Source organism: Cryptomeria japonica, chromosome 9 (genome assembly GCF_030272615.1).
Source record: "Cryptomeria japonica chromosome 9, Sugi_1.0, whole genome shotgun sequence".
NCBI lineage: Eukaryota > Viridiplantae > Streptophyta > Pinopsida > Cupressales > Cupressaceae > Cryptomeria > Cryptomeria japonica.
The window spans coordinates 366252786-366273200 of NC_081413.1; the positions used below are offsets into that span (position 1 = coordinate 366252786).

At 39.8% G+C, this 20415-nt stretch overlaps 1 protein-coding gene across 2 annotated transcripts in view; it reads right to left on the bottom strand.

Moving 5' to 3' along the window:
* Positions 1-18880, bottom strand: part of LOC131076832 (protein LOW PSII ACCUMULATION 1, chloroplastic) — a 177936-nt gene extending 159056 nt beyond the window's left edge. For both annotated transcript variants that reach the window (XM_058014168.2, XM_058014167.2), the window contains exon 1: positions 18545-18880. In XM_058014168.2, coding sequence (XP_057870151.2) covers positions 18545-18799 — 255 coding nt within the window. In that variant the 5' untranslated portion in view covers positions 18800-18880. The remainder of the gene's footprint in view (positions 1-18544) is intronic.
* Between the last annotated feature and the right edge of the window lie 1535 nt (positions 18881-20415).

Here is a 20415-nt window from a genome sequence, read left to right on the forward strand (position 1 = left end):
GAAGCCCTCATTCGGATTTGATGGTAGCCCGATCTGAGGTCTATCTTGGAGAAGTACACGGCACCATACATCTCATCAATGAGCTCATCAATCCTAGGAATGGGGTACCGATTCTTGATGGTTTTTTGATTTAAGGCTCGGTAATCCACGCACATACGCATGGTCCCATCCTTCTTCTTCACCAATGCAACAGCCGAAACAAAGGGGCTCTTGCTTGGCCTAATGTAACCCATGTCTAGAAGCTCCTTAATGGCTTTCTCAAACTCGTCCTTCTACTTCTTTGGGTAACGGTAAGGAGTAATCATGATAGGCTTAGTACCCTCTTAAAACTCAATGATGTGTTCAGTACCGTGCTCAGGCGGCCTACCCGGGGGTGGAGTCTCAAACACCTTGCTCCTCTTTGAAATCAAAGCCTGAATGTCTTCAGGATAACTTCTCCTTTCTTCAGATGAGTGGGATGGCATGACCATACACTCATGAGATCTTCTAAGTGGCGGATTTCCAAAGACCTTGCTCTTGTCTGTGATTAGAGCTTGAATATCAGTAGTGTAGTTGCCCTTGTCTTCTAATGGGTTTGATGGCATTAACACACATTCTGCTGCCTACTCTACTTGGTTATGACGGATCAGCCTCTCCATCCTCTTCAAGGATACAATCCGAGGACCCCCATTAGACATCCCTCGCAAAACCACCTTCTTCCCTTCAGTCATGAACTTTAACTCCATGGTTTGCAAGTTAAGAGTGATCTCACCAAGAGATTGCAGCCACTGAATGTCGAGGACCATATCATCAGTCCCTCCAATATTGACAACATAGAAGTCATCCTTGACTTCATAATTACCAAGCTTCATTGACATGTTCGACACCATCCGTTTACAACAAATTGTTGATCCATCAGCCACCATGACCTTGAAGTCTCCAACATCATTAGTGATAAGACCTCTCTTTGCAACAATCCTAGCATCAATGAAGTTGTGAGTTGCTCCGGTATCAATTAGAGCAACAAGTCGGTGCTCTCCCAATGCTCCTCGAACTCTGAATGATTCATTCTTTTGGAAGCTAAAGAGTTGGGCAACTATTGGAAGCTAAAGAGTTGGGCAACTATACCCTTATCATCTTGATCACTTTCAGGCCCTTCTGGAGCCTCTTCATACTCACTTTCCTCCGAATCAAGCTGCTGTTCTGAATTTTCAGAATCTGATCCATCAGCTGAATATGCTTTCATTTGCTGAGCATTACCCTTTCCATGGCATCTATGGCCCGGAACCCAAGGTTCCTTGCATGAATAACACAAATTCTTCCTCCGAAGATCTTGATGGAGCTCATCATCCATCCGGGGAGGGAACATCTTAGGCTGATTAGAAAATTTCTTCTTGTCTTTACAGAATGGGAAAGGCTGACTGAAATTTAGACTTAGGGGCAACCAACTCCATGCTTCTAGCCTTCTTGATTGCATCAGCCAAAGTGGGCGGGTCAAAGGCTTTTACCCAATCTCTCAATGGTTCTTCAAGTCCTTCAGTGAATAGGACCACCAGTCTTTTCTCCGAGATACTACTAACCATAACTGAAAGACTTTGAAATTTAGTTATGAAGGTGTCCGCAGAACCCTGTTGTTTGAGTTGTGCTAGCTTTCTAAACTTCACCTCCGGATCCTTGATATCAAATCTTTCTATCAACTTGTTGGTGAATTCAGCATAGGTATGGATCAAGTTGTGACCAAGGGTGATCAACCCATGGTACCACCATTCGTGAGCAGCTCCATCTAGGTGCAAGGTGGCGAACTTGATGGCCTCTTCTTCGGGCATAGGTCTCAAGGACAAGTAGTTGTCCAACTTTTGCACCCAAGCTCTAGTAGTGCTCACACTGCTTCCATCGAAGTGTGCTAGAGTGACCTTCCCAAGGGCCTATTGAAAATCTCTGGGAGTGGAGTAATGATTATCATATCTCCCTTCCCTTCTCTTCCTTTGATTCATGTATTGGTCAAGAGACATAGCAATTTGAATCTCTGGGGGAAATGCTGCATACTCCACAAAGCTGGCCCGAATCTCCTCAGCTACAGGAACTTCCACTTCAAGAGGCGGTGTTTCCCTCGGAAGGAAAACAGGTTGCAATGGCCTAGTCATCGATCCAACAAGCATTCCATTACTATTGCTACCATTGTTGCTGCCATTTCCATTACCACCGGAGTTGTTGGAAGTGCTGACATTATTACCACTCATATTCTGATTTGGATCTTGATTATGCCCTCCTCCAGCACTCTGCCTAAAGGTGGCTATCATCAAGGACATCATGTCCATCATAGTGTCAAATTTCTTCTCTATTTTCTCTACAGCCATAGTTGGTTCATTATGTCAAAATAGTCTTTCCCCCATTGAATCTGCTAAGTCCACTGAATCAACTTCCTTATCTCTGTTTCTCAAGACTTCTGAAAAAGCCTCTTCAAAACGCACTGCGGGAATCTAATACTGCTGACGTCTTTGTTCTCTGTTCTAGTAGCAGACGTCTCTGTCACTGATGGAGAACTCTATTTACCCTGACTTCACAGGCTGGCAGGAAAAACCAGCTCTGATACCACTGTAATATTCCCTCTTATTTTTTCGGTTTTTTAACACAACAAATATTACAATGCACCCGTTAAAGTTAGGAAATATAATCCCAATGCTACAGAAAAGTAACCCTTACACTTTCTGATCACCAAGAGCCCAATGTGGGAAGGTGAGAGCATACGGTGATAAGGGGTTCGTTAGCTCACTAATCCGCTGGAAATTACAATGCAAATACAATCCTGGACGGCAAGCCAGCCCCTTCCACTTTTCAGCGGGATGACGAACAAGAACTTGGCGGTAAACCAGCCAAGGTAGCAAGAGCATAACAAAACCAAATCACTCTATCGCTTATGCAGCGGGAGGACAATATCACTCAACCACTTGCTCAGTGGGAGGAAAAGCTGAATTACAAAACATACAGGCGGCTAAGCCATCCTCTTCCACTTGTTCAGTGGGAAATGCAGCATACAATGAATTGGTCAGTACTACTGAAGCAATTCTTACAAAGATAGAGATGTGAAAGAAGGTAGAATGAAGTACATATCTCAAGAATTCAATAACACATTCTCACCATAAACACTACTTGCTGTTTTGAAATCAGATACAAGGAAATGCAGAACCAGTCATCCCAAAAACCAATAAAATGCTTGTAACCCTCTCAAAACTGAATGGAATCATGCCAAACCAAATGCAAATGAGGCGTATAACATAAACAATCAAATCAATACCTTGAAACTGCGACTGGAGAGAAACAACTGCGATGCACGCAACCCAAGGCAATTCTGGAAATGGCGTTTTGGCTGAATACTTTGATTTGCAATTGTAAATTGGAGAGTTCTCCAAATGCCACACAAATGTAGGAGAATTATTGTCCCTCCGATACGCTTCCAACGAGCCCTCACCTAGAATGATGCACTCAACACGCAGATAGCTACGAGCAAAATACACTTCCAGCCAACACACACCAGCAACACCAAAAAACGCAGCAGCACACAACTCTTCACCAACACACCCAAAAATCACCAAATAGCTCACAGCTTCGAACCACAGCTAGGAGTGATGTCTCACAGTCGAAACCGGAAGGAAGGATCTAGGAGGTATTCACCCTCGAAGAAGTCTGGAGTCGATAGCATAACGATATATTTTCTCTGGATACCCAAATGAGGAGCCAAACACCTGTTTAAATAGCCTTTCAAGTCTGGAATTCAAATGAAATTGCCTCCAAATTCACCTCATTCAAACTGCATTTCATGTGGTGGACCCAAAATGGCGCCCACTTCCCAAGTCCAAAAATCACGCCTAGGAAGAAGACCACGATTTTGGCATGATATAACTTTAAAGTATATCGAAAATAAAGTCTCCTTATATCCATCAAATAATTCGCCTAGGCAATACTTAGGAAAAATATCAATTTCTGCACAATTCCCCATAACATCAATCAATAATAAAATAATTAAATAATAACCTTAGGATAAGGAATAATATTTAATTAAATCGCTTATAACTCCAGTACTGATTATCAACAGAATTTGGATGAGGCTGAGCAATGGGGATCACTAAATTGTGCTGCAACAGGAACAGGACCAAATCCAGGACAGCCAAAAATAGAATGCCCAAACTGCCACTTACTAAAAATAGTAAGTCATGAAATAATGCTCTGAAAATCGTGATCTTCGCAACCAGAGAAAAAGCTTGGCGAGCTTAGCAATCCTGCACCATCTTGACAGCCAAACCCTAACTTACTAAAAATAGTAAGTTCACATTCCACCCCTGACAAGCTTGGTCGGAACTCCAAAGAGCATGGAAACCCTAAATCACCTTTCCACATAGCCTACGGGTCTTCGGAATAGGCCAATGGACCACTGAATGCATCATCACAAGGAAGGGGACATTACAGAGGCTATACAGCTTGAAGAAAAAGCCTTAAAAAGGATGTATGACAAAGTCCTAGAATGACTACGCTAGAGTGCATGAATCTTCATTTGATGAAGATTTGTTTAACAAAGATGACAAAGCAGCATCCTTGGCTATATATTCAAATCAATCCATCAAGGCTTATGAGGCCTTTGATGCTATTAACAGCACCATTGAAAGGTATAATGAATCATGTGTGTTTTGTAGCAGCAATTCACTGATGCATGATTGTATTATTCATAATGAGGTTTTGGAAACCAAAAATGAGGAACTTGGAAGATACCAAATTTGATGAGGAGGTTGATCATGATGAGGATGTTTACTTGGTGACTACAGAAATGGGAAGAATCAACAAGTTGTTGGAAGACAATTTATCATATGGATCTGCAATTATTGCAGCATTTGATGAATTTCCTTTTAACCAAGGGGCTGTACTAACTTGTGAACCTAAACTATGTAAAGATGATGGCATTAAGGAGGCTGATTTAGAAGGCCAATCAAATAAATATTTCAAAGTGCTAGTTTTGAGACAAAAAGTTTGAAGAATCAGCTGAAGTTCACTGAGGATATGATTGTTGCGGCCTTTGTACATTTCCATGACCCTCATAAGATCACTAAAGATCTCTACTGGAAGCCCAAAATTAAGAGGAGACAAAAGGGCATGGAAGATGAATTTTCTCTTGTAGATTTGTAGGTGGTTGAAGAATCTTTCAAGTCAATGAAATCAGATTATTTGCAATTACTTTCAAACAGGGATTACATCTTCAAAATTATTGGAGTGTACGTTGATGCATTGAAAGGAAATGAGGATGAAGTTAATAAGCTCACCTTAGAGCTTAAGGAAACTAAGGATGAAATATCCCCCTACTTTTTTTTCAAAAATTTCCAATTATAAACATTACAAGCACCCGTTAGGGTTAGAAAATGATAATCAAAACACTGTTGAAAGTAACCCTTCCACTTTCTGATCACCAAGAGCCCAGTGTGGGAAGGTGAGAGCATACGGTGACAAGGGGATCGTTAGCTTCAATGATCAACTGGAAATTACAATGCAGATTACAATGTTGGGCGGCAAGCCAGCCCCTTCCGCTTATCCAGTGGGTGAGAGAGACTTCCACAGCAATTTGGCGGTGCAACTAGCCAAATTACAAAATTTAAGAAACTGAAATAAATAACAATCACTCGACCACTTATTTAGCAGGAGGACTGAAAATGATAAATACAATCTACTCAACCGCTTATTCAGTGGGAGGACAGCATTACAATAAGAAAGATAGGCGGCAAGGCCAACCTCTTCCACTTATTCAGTGGATCTTGTGTTACAATTCTAGAAAGAAATAGTTGTTAGTACTACTAATCAGCTTTACAATATATAGCATGAGATTTCAGAATATGAACATCACTGTCCATTGCTGCAAATGATAAGATATGCACTCCAAAACTACCAATGACTAACCACTCCAAAAAACACACTTCTCACTATCAATTTCAGAATCTGATATGCAAACAGCAAGCTGGAAATACGCAGACCAGTAGCTACAAAACTCACAAAATCGCTCACAACTTTGCCCACACAAAACGGAATGACCCCAAATCAAATGCAATTAAAAGCTAGAGATAGGCGATTAAGCTAGAACTGATAAAACACATCAAACATACCCAAAACTATTTGCATGCATCCCAAGGCAGATCCAACATGGTACGGCTAGGGCAGAAAATCGATTTGCAATTATAAAATTAAAGACTCCAAGATAAGCGCCAAAAACTTACACGAATGATCGCCTAGAGCATAGAGAAAAACGAGCCAATACCCAAAACCGGCAGAAGACCACGCAGAGACTTATGAGCAAAACACACCTACAGCACACTGAAAATCAGCAACCTGGAACTCACACACAGCACTCCAAAATCAGAAAAATTCGAACACAAACTTTGCAATGAATTCCATCTATTCTCCTGAGTGAAGAACAGTCCCAAGTCTCAACTAGTCGCTATCTTTCTAGTGAGAAGCCAAGCATTCAATCTAGGAGGAGACAATCCTCGAAGCATTCAATCAGCATTCCGATAGCAATTCGTTATTATATTAAAGGATACCCAAAATGAGAGCCCAAGGCCTTTATTTATAATCTTCTCTCCAAATCGAACTTCCTTTCCCTCCGATATGGGATTAAACACTGACATTCAAATTTCTTTTAATTTGCCTTCCATTTCATTTCATTCCATCTCCTTCCCAAATCGCCCAAGTGCATAGATGAGTCACTTTATTAAAATTGCCAATAATATAATAAGTGAGCGCTCAACATAAACTTAGGGAAATGACTTTTAAATATTTTATTTAGCAATAATGTATTTCTCCCTTAAGCAAATATCAAATATATTGTAAAGTCATAATCCCTTTTAATGAAAAACACCTCCATGGGCGTCCAAACTTAGGCTATAAGTTGATAAATTAAATATCAAATCGACCCCCTTTATGTCATACACCATTTACGCCTAGGCCAAGGGGAAAATAATAAAGTATTAAAAAATACTTTAATTGTCATATACCGAATATTGCTCAAAAAAATCTAAAGGCTGGAATCCTAATAAACTGCACTGCCTGCCATAGCTTCTAAACTGGACCACAGCAACCTGCCAAAAATAGTGCTTACTATAAATAGCACACAACTAAAAATAGTAAGTGTTTCCAAAGTGAGTTTTACCACATTCTGAGCAATCGTCGCAACTTACTAAAAAAATTGTTTGAAAAAGTCTTCAGATTCATTTGCATGTTACACCATCGCGAAGCTCTCTGAAAACCCAAAGAAATAAGCTAGTCTCGCCTCCACTTACTAAAAAAAGTTAAGTTTGCCAAACTCTGCTGCTTATTATGCATGTACCATCATTGCAAAGCTTTCCGAAAAGCCAGAAGGAATCCAAAACCCAAACTGACAAACTCCAACATGCAGGTCACCAAAAATGCCGAAACATCCTCCTAGAAAATAGGAAACCCTAATTTTGCCTCTGACTGACCAACGGGCCTCAAAATTGGCCAATAGAGCCCAAAGCAAACTATAGCAGAGAAGGGAACATTACAAAGGAGGCCTTGGAGAATATGCAAATGGTTCTTCTAGAAGCAGAAAATCAGCTACTTTATATTGAAGAGAGAAGGAAAACAGAGAAAGGGCAAAGGAAATCAAGCAAGTGATTGAAGAGCTCGACCAAATCCAAGAAGACTTTGACTTAGAACAAGATTCCTGAATTGGCATGTTCATATATCAGGCACCAAGAAGATAGGTCTAAATTAGAAATTGGGAGTAATTTTTAGTTGGTTGATAACCCACTATTTGTGATGACTGTTGATTAGACTTTAGATAATCCACTCAGTTGGATGATGAGGTGACTCCTATTCTTGATGATACAAGTGAGATGTAGGATCCAAGTGTGGTGTGTGATTATGAGGTGGATCCAACTAAATTCTCTATTGGGCCACCCAGGATCGTTGTTGTTTACTTCTTGCAGCAGACTATTGTAGATTGGATCCTCATGGGTTGACAGTTGACCTTGTGGGTTTAGCACAAGAAAGTGAGTACTGTTGTGGCCTATAGTTTGACGAAGAGGACACCATTGATGTTGAATCTACAAGTGTCATCAAATGCACTCTTGGTGGGGTCCACATGGAAATCAAAGTAGCGCAACAACAATGTGGTAAGACACTCTTCGGGTTGGTATCTATGCACAAGATCTTTGTCAAGGGTTATTAGTGACTAATGATGATGGAAGAAACATCCCATGGCAAGATGTGAACCTAAAAAGTGATAATAATGTTGTTACCTCTTGTTTCAGTCATCATATGATTCCATTTGAGTTACTGCAAGTGGGCTGGAGAGAGATTGTGAGTAAAACTTGGTTTCCTACTAAGCAGGTGACTTTGGGAAGACACTTCTAGCCAAGGGCACGGTCAGAAATTTCATTTTGGCCAGGATAATTCAGTATTGCAGCAAATGTTTTCCTTTGCAAATGTTGTACTTTGATTATTTAGACTTGCAGAACTGCAGATTTGATCAATTTCTGTCAAATAAGCTCATTGTCTGAGTTAATTTTGAGCCTCAGATGGAAAGAATGACAGGTTTGACTAACTAATTTTGGTGTCAGTTAGATGTTCGGACACCAAATTATTGTTATGCTTATATTTAGCTTGCACTTATGTTTGGGACAGCAAATTAGATTTCAATGACAGTTATGAGGGAGTGCAAGGTGTTGGGCATGGGAGAGTTAATTTTGACTATTTTGAGCTTACTCCTATGGTGCCTTGGGTTGGTTTCTTTGAAGAGCAATTATTTGAGGAGTTGACCAAGTTTTTGTAGTATTTGATTGCTCTTCTTACATGTGGTTTTCAGGATGTCTCTTGTACAAGTGTCCAATAGGATAGTGTTTTGAGTGGATGGAGCTACATCCTAGGTTAACTTGGCACCCTAGGATCATATTTGGTTTCAATATGGATCACTTTGGAGGATTTGGGGATGAGTTGTCATTGCTCGATGATAGCCAATCTTCGGGAAGGGAGGACGGTAATGTCCCCATTTTTTTGTTATCTTGCTTTGCAATTGGCTCTGGCCTTTTGGGTGTGTGCCAATCCTATTAGAGTGGTTATTTGGCATTACCAATGAGCTCAGATGGTCTATAGGACTTAGAGGGCACTTTTAGAGGTTATTTCTAGCTTCTGGTGTGTTCTCCAAGATTCTTGGAAAGAGCATCTATTTATATTAAATCACCCAATCCGGTCCGATTATCATCATTCATCATTGGTATCACTCCTCTACAATCAATTTTCAATTTGATGCTTTTTGAGTGATTCTATAACTCAGGTGTTATATTGAGCTATACTTTAATTAATTTTACTAAGATTGCCAATTTAATTAAAAGAATTTAGCGAGCACCTCAATATAATAACTCATTGGAAAGAAAATGGAAATTTTTAAATTTTGAACACTTAACCTTGTGCCTAAAGCGCACAAAATAATTAAAAACTTAAATAACTCACTTTTCAAGGGTATAAGGTTTAAATAAATTATAAAGTGACTTTATATTGCACATTCCAAAAAGTTCTCAAGATGGTTATAAAAGATAGTTGGGGATCTCATTTGTGACATACAGAGGATTCAAAAGTTTGTTGTTTTCTCTACAAAGATTCAAACATTTGTATGTATGGCCAAACTCTTGCCAATAGGACAAAAACCCCAATGGTTTATTGGAGTTGAGGACGAAAGCCCTCCTGCTTCACTAAAGCAGATACATACAAGGATCGATAGGGTGTTGAAAGTTTTAGCAGGGACAAAACCCTCATTCCTAGTGCATTTTCAGAGGCAAACCCAAACAAGTTTTACATTGTGTAAAAAGAAGTTTTCAGCAAGACATATGGAGTTTAGAATTGGGTTGATATGCTGTAAGATCGAGATGTGGTTTCTTCCCACTCGAGCAGCTACAGTTTCCATAATCATTGAAGAGTAATTGCATATTCAAGATTGGCTTGCAAGCTGAGGCAAGAATGTATTATTTTTGGCTGCCTTTTTCATAATGCACTAGGCATAGAGATGACTTATGATTAGATGTGGGATTAACTTATTACATCAGGCAACTAAGAGCAGCAATATTCCATGCCTGGAGCATTAAGTTTAATAGAAATTCTTACTGAGGGTCTTGGGGTTAAATATGTTGGATGCTGCTACTTTTGATCACTACCTTTTTGGACAAAGTTTTGAACGATTTAAAGGCAAAGACAAGGTGTGGATTCCTCCCTTTTTGTGCAACTTCATCATTGGGTATGAGGTGCCTTCATTGGCATGGGACTGGACAGAAGGTTCAGGCAATGAAAAGATCTTTGAGCAAGTCAACATAAGACAGCAAAAGTAGCATGAGGTTTTTCAGTCAGATTAAAGGTTGACTGGGCTTCAATATGGAAGCTTGAGTGTTTATTGTGGTGCGAAACTGTTATCAATTGATGAGCAAATTTAGGCAACCATATGGTGACCTTGGCACGTATATTTTGAGGTGATGAAATCTTTCCTTGGGATCATCATCTTCAAAGGTCAAAGATCCTTCCAGGGTGGTTGTAGTTAATCTCATTTAGAGGCTAAGCTGGTGCTGGCATTGTGTTGTCATTGATGTCAACCGGTATAGGACGTTACCGGTATCACTGACATTGATGTCAACTAAGTGAACAAGAGGCTGTTGGCATTAGAGTGTGATGTCAACCGGAATAGAAGATGGACCGGTATGGGAGAAGAAATGATGTGTTGTCATTGGTGACAATCAGGTGACCATCTTCATGCAGAAGGAAGAACTAGTATGTACCGGTATGCTAGAGGTGCAGTAAAGTGACCACTCAATAAAAGGGTTGTTGATATGGTGTTGCATACAACTGGAATGAAGAGACTACATGATGGGCTATTGATTGTGATGAAGAGGTGGAATGCTATTTGAATCACATCAACACCGGAGGTGAAGTATGGGTAGGCCACCGGATTGCTAGTGTAAGGTTAACTAGCAGGACTCCCACCGGATGAAGAAGCTATCACAGGTTATGTGATAGGTTGACAAAGTAAGATGCTTCTGTGAGCAAGCTAACATATGGAAAGATATCGGGACATATGCATGTTGAAGATGTATCCTCCCCTCGGTAAAGTCACACTTGTACCGGCAGAATGATTCCCTAAGATAGGCAAGTGATTGAATGTAGAGACCGGATGAACAAGTGGAAGATGAGGAAGCCTCCAGAGCATGAGATCAGAAATGCACACCGGATAAGCAAGTGAAAACAAGGTGTGCTACTGAGACATTGAAGGAAGAATGAAGAGTTAGATGGTGTGTTTGTCATCTTGACAAACCAGTCGAGAGGAGAACCGATTAGATGAAGAAGGACGCTAGTGAGTCTGCAGGAACATACATGGTGATATTGGGATGCCGATGAAGGTTGATGATGAACAGTTGGAGTTTGATGACTTGGTGTCATCAATGTGTCTCACCGGCAAGAAGGAAAGTATGTTGTCCACCGGCAAACACATCTACCGGAATCTGCATCGGTGATACTAGACATGTTATGTCAACCGGTGAAACATCAGAGAAGAGACAAGCAAGATAAGGTTCTCACCTGATAAAGAGAAGTGCAGCAAACTGAAGGATAAAGAGAGATGTCGGAGTAGCTATGTTGCCAGTAAGTGAACATATTCATAGAGGTGTTTCACCAGCAAAGCAGTGAAGTGCAGACATAAGGGTTACACCGGCAGGATAGAAAAGTTGATGGCAAGAAGGATAACCGGCACGGTGATTTGTGCCGGTAGGGTCAGTGAATCGGTATGTGTGTACCGGTTATGTGGGTGGTCGATGACTAAGCTGAACCGACAGAGCAGTGTGCCAAGGTGGATACCAATAGTAATGCCACGTGGAGGTGAAGTGGCGAACTTGCACAGGTCGGTGTAGAGTGATGATGAGGTAGTTGGCAGTTGGTCCAGCATTAATGGTGACTGTGAAGCTCGAGGGATGTTTGCAGAGGGGTTGCGGCTCGAGGCAGAACGAATCTGACCATATCCATGGCGTGCACTGATCGATGCAGATTGTCTGGATGTAGATCGAAGTTGTTGAAGCAATCCATCGATTCATTAATGGTGATTGACCAAGAGGTGTGCCAACAGATTGATTGCAGGTGGCTGAAAAAGGAAGGCGTGTTTTGAAAGGTGTGAAGATAGCAGATATGTGCAGGATGGCCATCACTGAGTCGAGATCCAATTAGATTTGATTGGATTCTATGTGTCTCATGATCTGTGAAGAAAATCCTAAGGCGCCAAGTTTGAATATGGTTTTGGCGAGAAGACTAGGCTATAAATATGCAAGCCAAAGATATTGTTAAGAGCTGCTGGGTGGGAGAGGATATAGCTGCTGCAAAGTGATTGAGTGTTGTAGGAGAGAGTGTTGCTGCTACAAAAGAGAGAAAATCAGTCACGTTCTCATCGAGAGTCAGAGTGTGAGAGAGAATCAGGTTGAAGAGTTCAACCGGTAAGAGCAAGGTAGTCAGTAGTCGGCCATTGAGTCTGAGAGAGGAGGAAAGCAATGGTGACTAAACCGGCATAGAAGAGCCATAGCAAATTGCAAAGAAGGGAAGTTGAGGACCGGTAGGAATCAGATGATAGATATCTGACTGAGTTATCCAGACCAATGGTGGAGAGCAGCAAAGCAGTTAAGAGAAGAGGCGACCAGCAGAGAGAACCGGTAGAGTGTAAACTGGTAAAGCAGCAGCAAAGAGAGGTGAATCGGTGTAGCAGAGAAGGTGCTGGTCGCCATATCATTTACTTGGCTCCTTCAATTAGAGCAATGTATTCAGCCTCAATTGAAGAGAGAGCAACCACTTGTTGCAAGCGAGATACCCAACTGATCGCTGCCCCAGCAAAAGTAAAAATAACCACGAAGTTGAGGGTTCTTACCTCAAAAGCATAGAACATGATTAGAAGTGCCTTTCAAATAACAAAGAATATATTGATTGGCTTGCCAATGTGTCTTACCTGGATTACTCATAAATCTGCTCACAACTCCCACTGGATGAGCAATATCCGATCTTGTACAAATCATAGCTGTTGAGAGATGGACAAGCTAGGACTCGAACCTAGGACCTTCCATACACTGCTAGAGTGCTCTACCACTGAGCTATTGGCCCCTCTTGGACCAGTCCATCGTTGGTCCGGGTGTGGCTTATTTCCAACACCAACACCCCCCCTTAAGCCACACCTCTCGTGTGCTTGGGGCTCCTGGCTCTAATACCATGTTGAGACATGGACCAGCTAGGAGTCGAACCTAGGACCTTCCATACACTGTTGGAGTGCTCTACCACTGAGCTACTGGCCCCTCTTGGACCAGTCCATCGTTGGTCCGGGTGTGGCTTATTTCCAACACCAACAATAGCATACATGAGGCTGCCAACCACAGGAGAATATGGAATGTTGTCCCTGGTTTCTTGATCCTCTAGAGTTTTCGAACATATAGCTGATGATAGACGGAAGTGATCACCCAAGGGTGTGTTGACAGGCTTCGCATTGGACATATTAAACTTAGCCAAAACTTTATGAATCTATTTGTCTCGAGATAATCTAAGTTCTCTTTTATTTCTATCCCTGATTACATGCATCCCAAGAATCTTCTTCGCTGCCCCTAAGTCTTTCATGGCAAAAAAAAGAGCTAAAAGGTGTTTTAACTCACTAACAATCTACACACTAGTGCCCGCAATCAACATATCATCAACATAGAGTAAACGAATAACAAACTCACCATTTGCAAGCCTTTTATAGTAGACACACAGATCTAATTCACATCTAATAAAATGTTGTTGTGTCATGAAACTATCAAATTTTAAGTACCACTATCTTGAGGCTTGCTTGAGCCCATACAAACTCCGTTTCAACCTGCAACACAAATGATCTTGTCCCTGTTGAACAAAGCCTTCAGGCTGCTCCATGTATTATTCCTCATCAATATCCCCATGAAGAAAGGGTGCTTTGACATCGAATTGCTCAAGCTCTAAATCATAAAGAGTTGCCATGCCTAGAATAACACGAATTGTATACATTTTTACAACTAGTGAAAAAATTTCATTAAAATCGATACCTTGTTGCTGAGCAAAACCTTTCACCACTAATTTGGCCCTGTACCTATGACGTCCTCCATCTTCATCTTTCAAACGTTAAACCCATTTGTTTTTCAAAGGCTTTCGATTTGGTGGAAGAAGAACCAAATCCCAAGTATTATTGACTTGCAGAGACTCCATTTCTTCATTCATAGCTGCCATCCATTTGACAGAATTTTTATCTTTACATGCTTGTTTAAATGTGGTTGGCTCAGCCTAATCAAACAGCAAAAGTTCATAATCATCATACTTCAAGGGTCTTTTCTTCTCACGAGTTGATCTGCGTAGTGGAGGAGCTTCATCAAGACATAAATTTTGTAACTGAGATTGAACTCCCTCGAGATCAAAATTGAAATCTGCCTTTCTCTGTACAATATCCCCAATAGTTTGTCCTCTATCTGGATGAAGCGATGCATCAACAGTCTAAAGTGGCACATCCACAGCCTGAAACGGCGCATCCACTGTCTGAAATGGCGCATCCAGGGCTTGAAATGGCACATCCATGGCCTGGACTAGTGCATATGTAGAAACTGGCGTTTGAATTTGTGAAAGAGCACAAACAGGAGAGGGCTGCGAATAAACAGTGGAAGACACCGAAGAAACAAGAGGAGAAGAGAAAGTAACAGTGGATCCATGTGATTTATGCAAATGATCTCCATAAATCAAACATATCAAACTTAATTAAGTTATCTAAAGAAATACTATCTTTTTGCAAACCTGGAAATGCCCTCTCATTGAAAACAACATCGCGACTATGGACAATTTTGTTAGCAACTAGATCCCACAGCCTGAAACCATACTGATCCTCACCGTAACCAAGGAATATGCATCACTTAGATTTGAAATCTAGCTTTGTCCTCTGCTCCTTTGGAATATGTACAAATGATTCACAACCAAAAACACGCAAATGATTGTAGGAAATCCTTTTTCCAGTCCACCTCTCCTCCGGAATGTTAGAGTCTAATTGAGATGAGGGAGCTCGATTAATCAAATAAACGGTAGTGTTACATGCCTTAGCCCAAAACTCTTTTCCTAAACCAGCATTGGAGAGCATACAGCGAACTCTTTCTAAATTAGTCTGATTCAGCCTCTCAGTTGCTCCATTCTCCTGAGGAGTGAACGGAACCACTTTGATTCTTCGAATGCCATCGTCTACATAAAACAAGTCAAACTCCAAAGAGCAAAAATCACCCCCATTATAGGTTTTGAGACATTTAAGTGTAGTTCCAATTTGATTTTCAACAAGAGCTTTGAAAGCTTTAAACTTGGAAAAAACTTCTAATTTTTTATTCAACATATAAATCCAAATTTTACGAGTGCAATCGTTAAGAAAAGTTAGAAAATAATTTGCACCTCCGATTGATTGTACCTCTGTTGGACCAAAGACATCGGAATGCACAAGTTCCAATGGAGTGGTCTTAGTATCATGGCCCGTCTTCAAAAAACTACTCCGATTTTGTTTGCCAAAAAGGCAATGTTCACACAAAACCAAATCAATGGATTTTAGGCCTGGAAGTTGTCCTCATTGCAGCATAACTTCTAATCCTTTCTTGCTCATATGCCCGAGTCTTTTGTGCCAAATTTCAGAACCGCTGTCCACAACTGTCAAAGCTGCTCCCACTTCATCATTGCATTCTAAAACATACAAACTTCCCAATTTCTTTCCCTTTGCAAGCAACAACACACCTTTAGTCACTTTCCAAAAATCTAGAGCAAAATTAACATTGGACCCTTGAGTATACAACTGACCTACAGAAATCAAATTTCTTTGGAGTGTTGGAACATGCCTCACGTCCTTCAATAACCATTTATTACCATTTTTTAAAAACAATAAGGCATCACCTTTGCCTACAATGTCACAATCCTTGTTATCTCCAAGAAAAACTTTGCCAAACATACCTCCCTGATAATTGGTAAGAGCACTCCGACATGGAGTGGCATGAAATGAAGCACCAGAGTCAAGTACCCATGAGTCTGCAGTCATGTCACCTACTGATAGAACCAAAACACCATCATCAGCAGCATTAACTTCATTATTACTTACTTTGTCTTGAGCCTTTTTATAGTTCCAACAATTTTTTTGTGTATGTCTTGGTTTCCCACAAAACCAACAAGCACCATTGCGTCCTCGAGACTTCGATCGTTTTGCTGATTTTGATCTTCTACGATCTTTATTTTTTCCCCGTTCTTGACTTCTCCCCCTATTGTCAGTGCTTACAGCATTTAATGCATCACTGGAAGAAGGCTCTTGATGTTTTCTTCTCATGTCTTCGCTAAGAAGTGTAGCAGCAATGTCATCAAATACTAGTTTACTTTTGGCAACCACCGAAGTGCTCACTGCCATCACCACACCTTCCCAACTATTCGGTAAGGAACACAATAATAAAATAGCTTTGATCTCAGCATCTAAGTTAATATCCACAGAGATTAATTGGGTGACTAATGTATTGAATTCATTTAAATGATTCGACATAACTCCCCCTTCTCGCATTTTCAAATTATACAATTTCTTCATGATGAATACCTTATTGGAAGCTGATGCAATCTCATACAAGGAAGATAGTTTGTCCCACAACTCCTTCGTGGTCTTCTCAGCTGAGACATTGAAGAGCATGTTGCTGGACAGCGATAAGAAGATAGTTGCCCGAGCTTACATGTCCATCTTCTCCCAATTTTCATCCGACATTGAGCCCTTTCCTTTGGTTTTTCCAAGCAAAGCGGGTGATAGATCTTGCTTGATTAATAATGACTCCATCTGGACTTTCCATATGCCAAAGTTCTAACCTGCAAATTTCTCAATCTTCCATTTGTCTGCTTCTTCCATGGCTTAGGAAATTCTTCACAGATTTCCCAATGAACCAAATCTGCACTGAGCTTCTCAACCAAGCTCTAATACCAATTTGTTGATTTTAAGAGAAACATAGAACAAATGAAGAACTAAAAATGCAGAAATAAAACAATGAAAAACAAAACAATCACACACACAGAAAGAATACACCAGATTTATAGTGGTTCACCATAAATTGGCTACATCCACTTTCAAGGGATTCTCAATATATTTTCATATCAATCTTTGTACAACATTCATCACCAGTATATATTGCTTATTCTTCAAACAGCATAAAGTTTTATTTACATCTTCTTCCAAAAGATTCCCCAAGTGCAAGACATGCACGGGAGAAGGAGACTGCGGACTCAGAATGATTCTCATGTCTGCCAAATATAGGCAGCGGTTACAAAAACCCAGCCGTTGCTGACTTGGCTTCACCCACGTAGCCAACAATTACATTGGCTTTTATGGCACTTGGCACAGGCAGGCTGGATGCTGGCACAATTATAGGATTCAACATTACACCTGCCAAGTGTCTAAATCCATTCGATGCATGTCTAGACTTCGTTTTAAAGCTCCTATTTTGGCACGGGCTGGCAGGATACTCCTGCAACACATTTGAGGTAGAAACAAATATGAGTGAATATGATATGGGTGTCATCTTGCTTCAAGGTGATCAGCCTATTTGTTGTTATTCAAAGGTTTTTATTTCGAGTATATTTGCTGTATGATAAAGAATTGTATCACTGTTTCAAACAATTAAAAAATGAAGACTTTATTTGTTTGGTAAAGAAACTATTGTGCCTGTACTAACCACCAACCTTTGCAATATTCGCAGGCAACAAACAGATTACAACAAGCAAGACCTTATAAATGGATGGTATCTCTACCATAATTCCATCTGGCGATAATATATTAAAAGGGAACTAACAATGTTGATAGATATGTTGTCTAAGCCACCTATTTTAGCAATGGCTATAGCAACTTACTTTGAAGCCTTCCATAAAAGAGGCTTACATTGAAGACGCGGAATAATTTATGTTCCTTAATGCTCGGAAGTAGTTCTATTCACGAAAGTACAATTCTAATATATTCTATCTATAAAAGGCATAAGCCCGCGAAAGAAAGAGAGTGAGAAAGTGAGAATTGCCAACTTCAATTGGCTGTAGGAGTAAGATTTGTAAGTGCATAGAGTAGTTGAGTGGGTATAGCAGTACAGTAATTGTTGTATATGCTCTATATGAGGTCTTTGTAAATACTTTTGGCGAGCATTTTCCACTTCCAAATGGCTCTATCTGAGCTCTTCGTAAACACTTTTGATGAAAGGAAGGAGAAGAAAATGAGCATGTGCCCCTTCTAAACGGTTTTCCTCACACTGGGATTTCAAATAAAAAGTGTCAATTATCATTTAATTGTTTTTATTTAAGGATTTATAAATAGGAAAAACGTTATCCACCTAAGAGAGGCGAAAAAAAGTGCCCCAAAAGGTCGTTATTACTTAGGATTTGTACGGCTGCATTAAGCTCATTTGAATAAAAAACTAAGAAACGAGAGCAAAGCTCCTTGAAGTTTGAAATGAAATGGAATGAGTCGAATTTTTACTACCCGGCCTTGGTTGAAAAGGGAAAGCCCCAAATTGACAGCGTCCTTAGCATTTGTGGAGTTAATGGATGTAGTTTCTGTGGCAGAGGCACAGATAACTGCAGCTCTGCATTTTTTCCCTTTGGCACAACCAATTTTGTTTGCCCATATTAGATGCTTTAGTCTGAATGTGGCTATTCTTCTTTCTACCAATCCCCGAGTAGGTGTTGAACACTGGACGACCATATTACTAGAAATTACGACGTTTGCAATGGCCATGACCCTGCCTAGCTGCACACGCGCTTCTTTGCAATGCTCACTGTTTTAGCCTTGCTCTTTTATCGACACAATACTTTTCTTAGGTTAAAGATTTGGTAAATTGATAATTTATACTTAGTATTTTAGGAAATATAAAGGTGGGATATATCTAACTTGGTGATTGTTGACTAAATATCAATTGAAGAAGATTATGTGATCTATTTGGTGTATGAATTGGAAGCAATGCATTGAAGTGTGTGTAGGTTCTTTGTTCTATGAGAGAACAAGTTCATAGATTTAAGATGAAGTTACAAGAGGTTTAGAGTTTTCTTGGTATTAATAGTGTTCTATTTTATATTGTGTCTAATAAAATGATGTTTGTTTCGTTTTTTTTAAATGTTTTGGAGATTTTTGGTATTTAAAACATCTAAAGAGTTATTGATTGGTTGGTCACAAGGAAGAAACTTCTGCTAGATCAACTTTTAGAAATTAAATAAACAATGATTGAAGAGAACAAGCAAGCATCTAAATATATAAATTTGTCACTTCTTTTATTTTTGGTTTCTAAACAGATAGAGAAACAACCTAGATTTGCAAATGATGGATTCACTTATTTCATAGTCGATACAAGAAACATGCATTCAATCAATTAGTGCAATAAAGTCAAGAAGGAATTTAAACAAAGGTTGACATTACATTAGAATGTCATACATACAACACGTCCATTTGAGAAATCTCTAATATGATCAAGAGGATGCTTAAATCTAAGATAGTGTGTGGGGGAATGCTACAGAACTATTGCTTGATTTAGGCAGGACTAAACAGTGATGAACATCCATAAATTTGTAATCCTATATGCCTTAAACGCCACACATTGGCTCATGACAGCTCCACATCCTACATAATAGTCCTCAAAGTACTCCAAGGATAGCAAGGGACACGTCAGATATTTATTTTTGAGCACTTGCTAAGACTGATTATGGTCAAATACGATCTTATTCAATAGAGGAAATCTTTGAAATTACACTTTTTTAGCATGCATAAACAACCATTCATTGTCTCCCTTCACCACATTTTAACCCAACACTCATGTAAGCCAAAAAAATACTGCTATATGATGATCCAACATCTGAGTGAATTTTTTGAGCTAATAATGGGTTGTTGTAGCCTCAATTAGCAAGGGAACACTTTACAACAATCATCCCAAGGCTTAGTGCATCTCTCTAATACACAAATTGTCACCAAACTAACCTAGTGGCACCAATAAGCTTCCAAACTCGATCATCAACTTATGAAATTGATAATATTAGTTATTTGACAATGTATTAATTGTCCATGTTAAGTTTGTTGTCACTCTTGGGTAGTTATATGTGTCGATTGATTGATGGTTGTGTTCCTCTTGGCAACCGTTGAGTCCTTTGAATATGATGTGTACCATCAAGGAAGGTAATATGAGAGAGACATATCAACTATAATCATTGGCCCACCATCTTTATTCTTCTTCTCTGTAATAATTGCATGTGTGAATATAGACATATATTACTCTTGTATCTAGTATGCACTGGCATCTTTATTGTTACTTCCTACATTTAATATATCAAGTATAGAAGTTAACATTTGGCATCATTCCCTTCAAA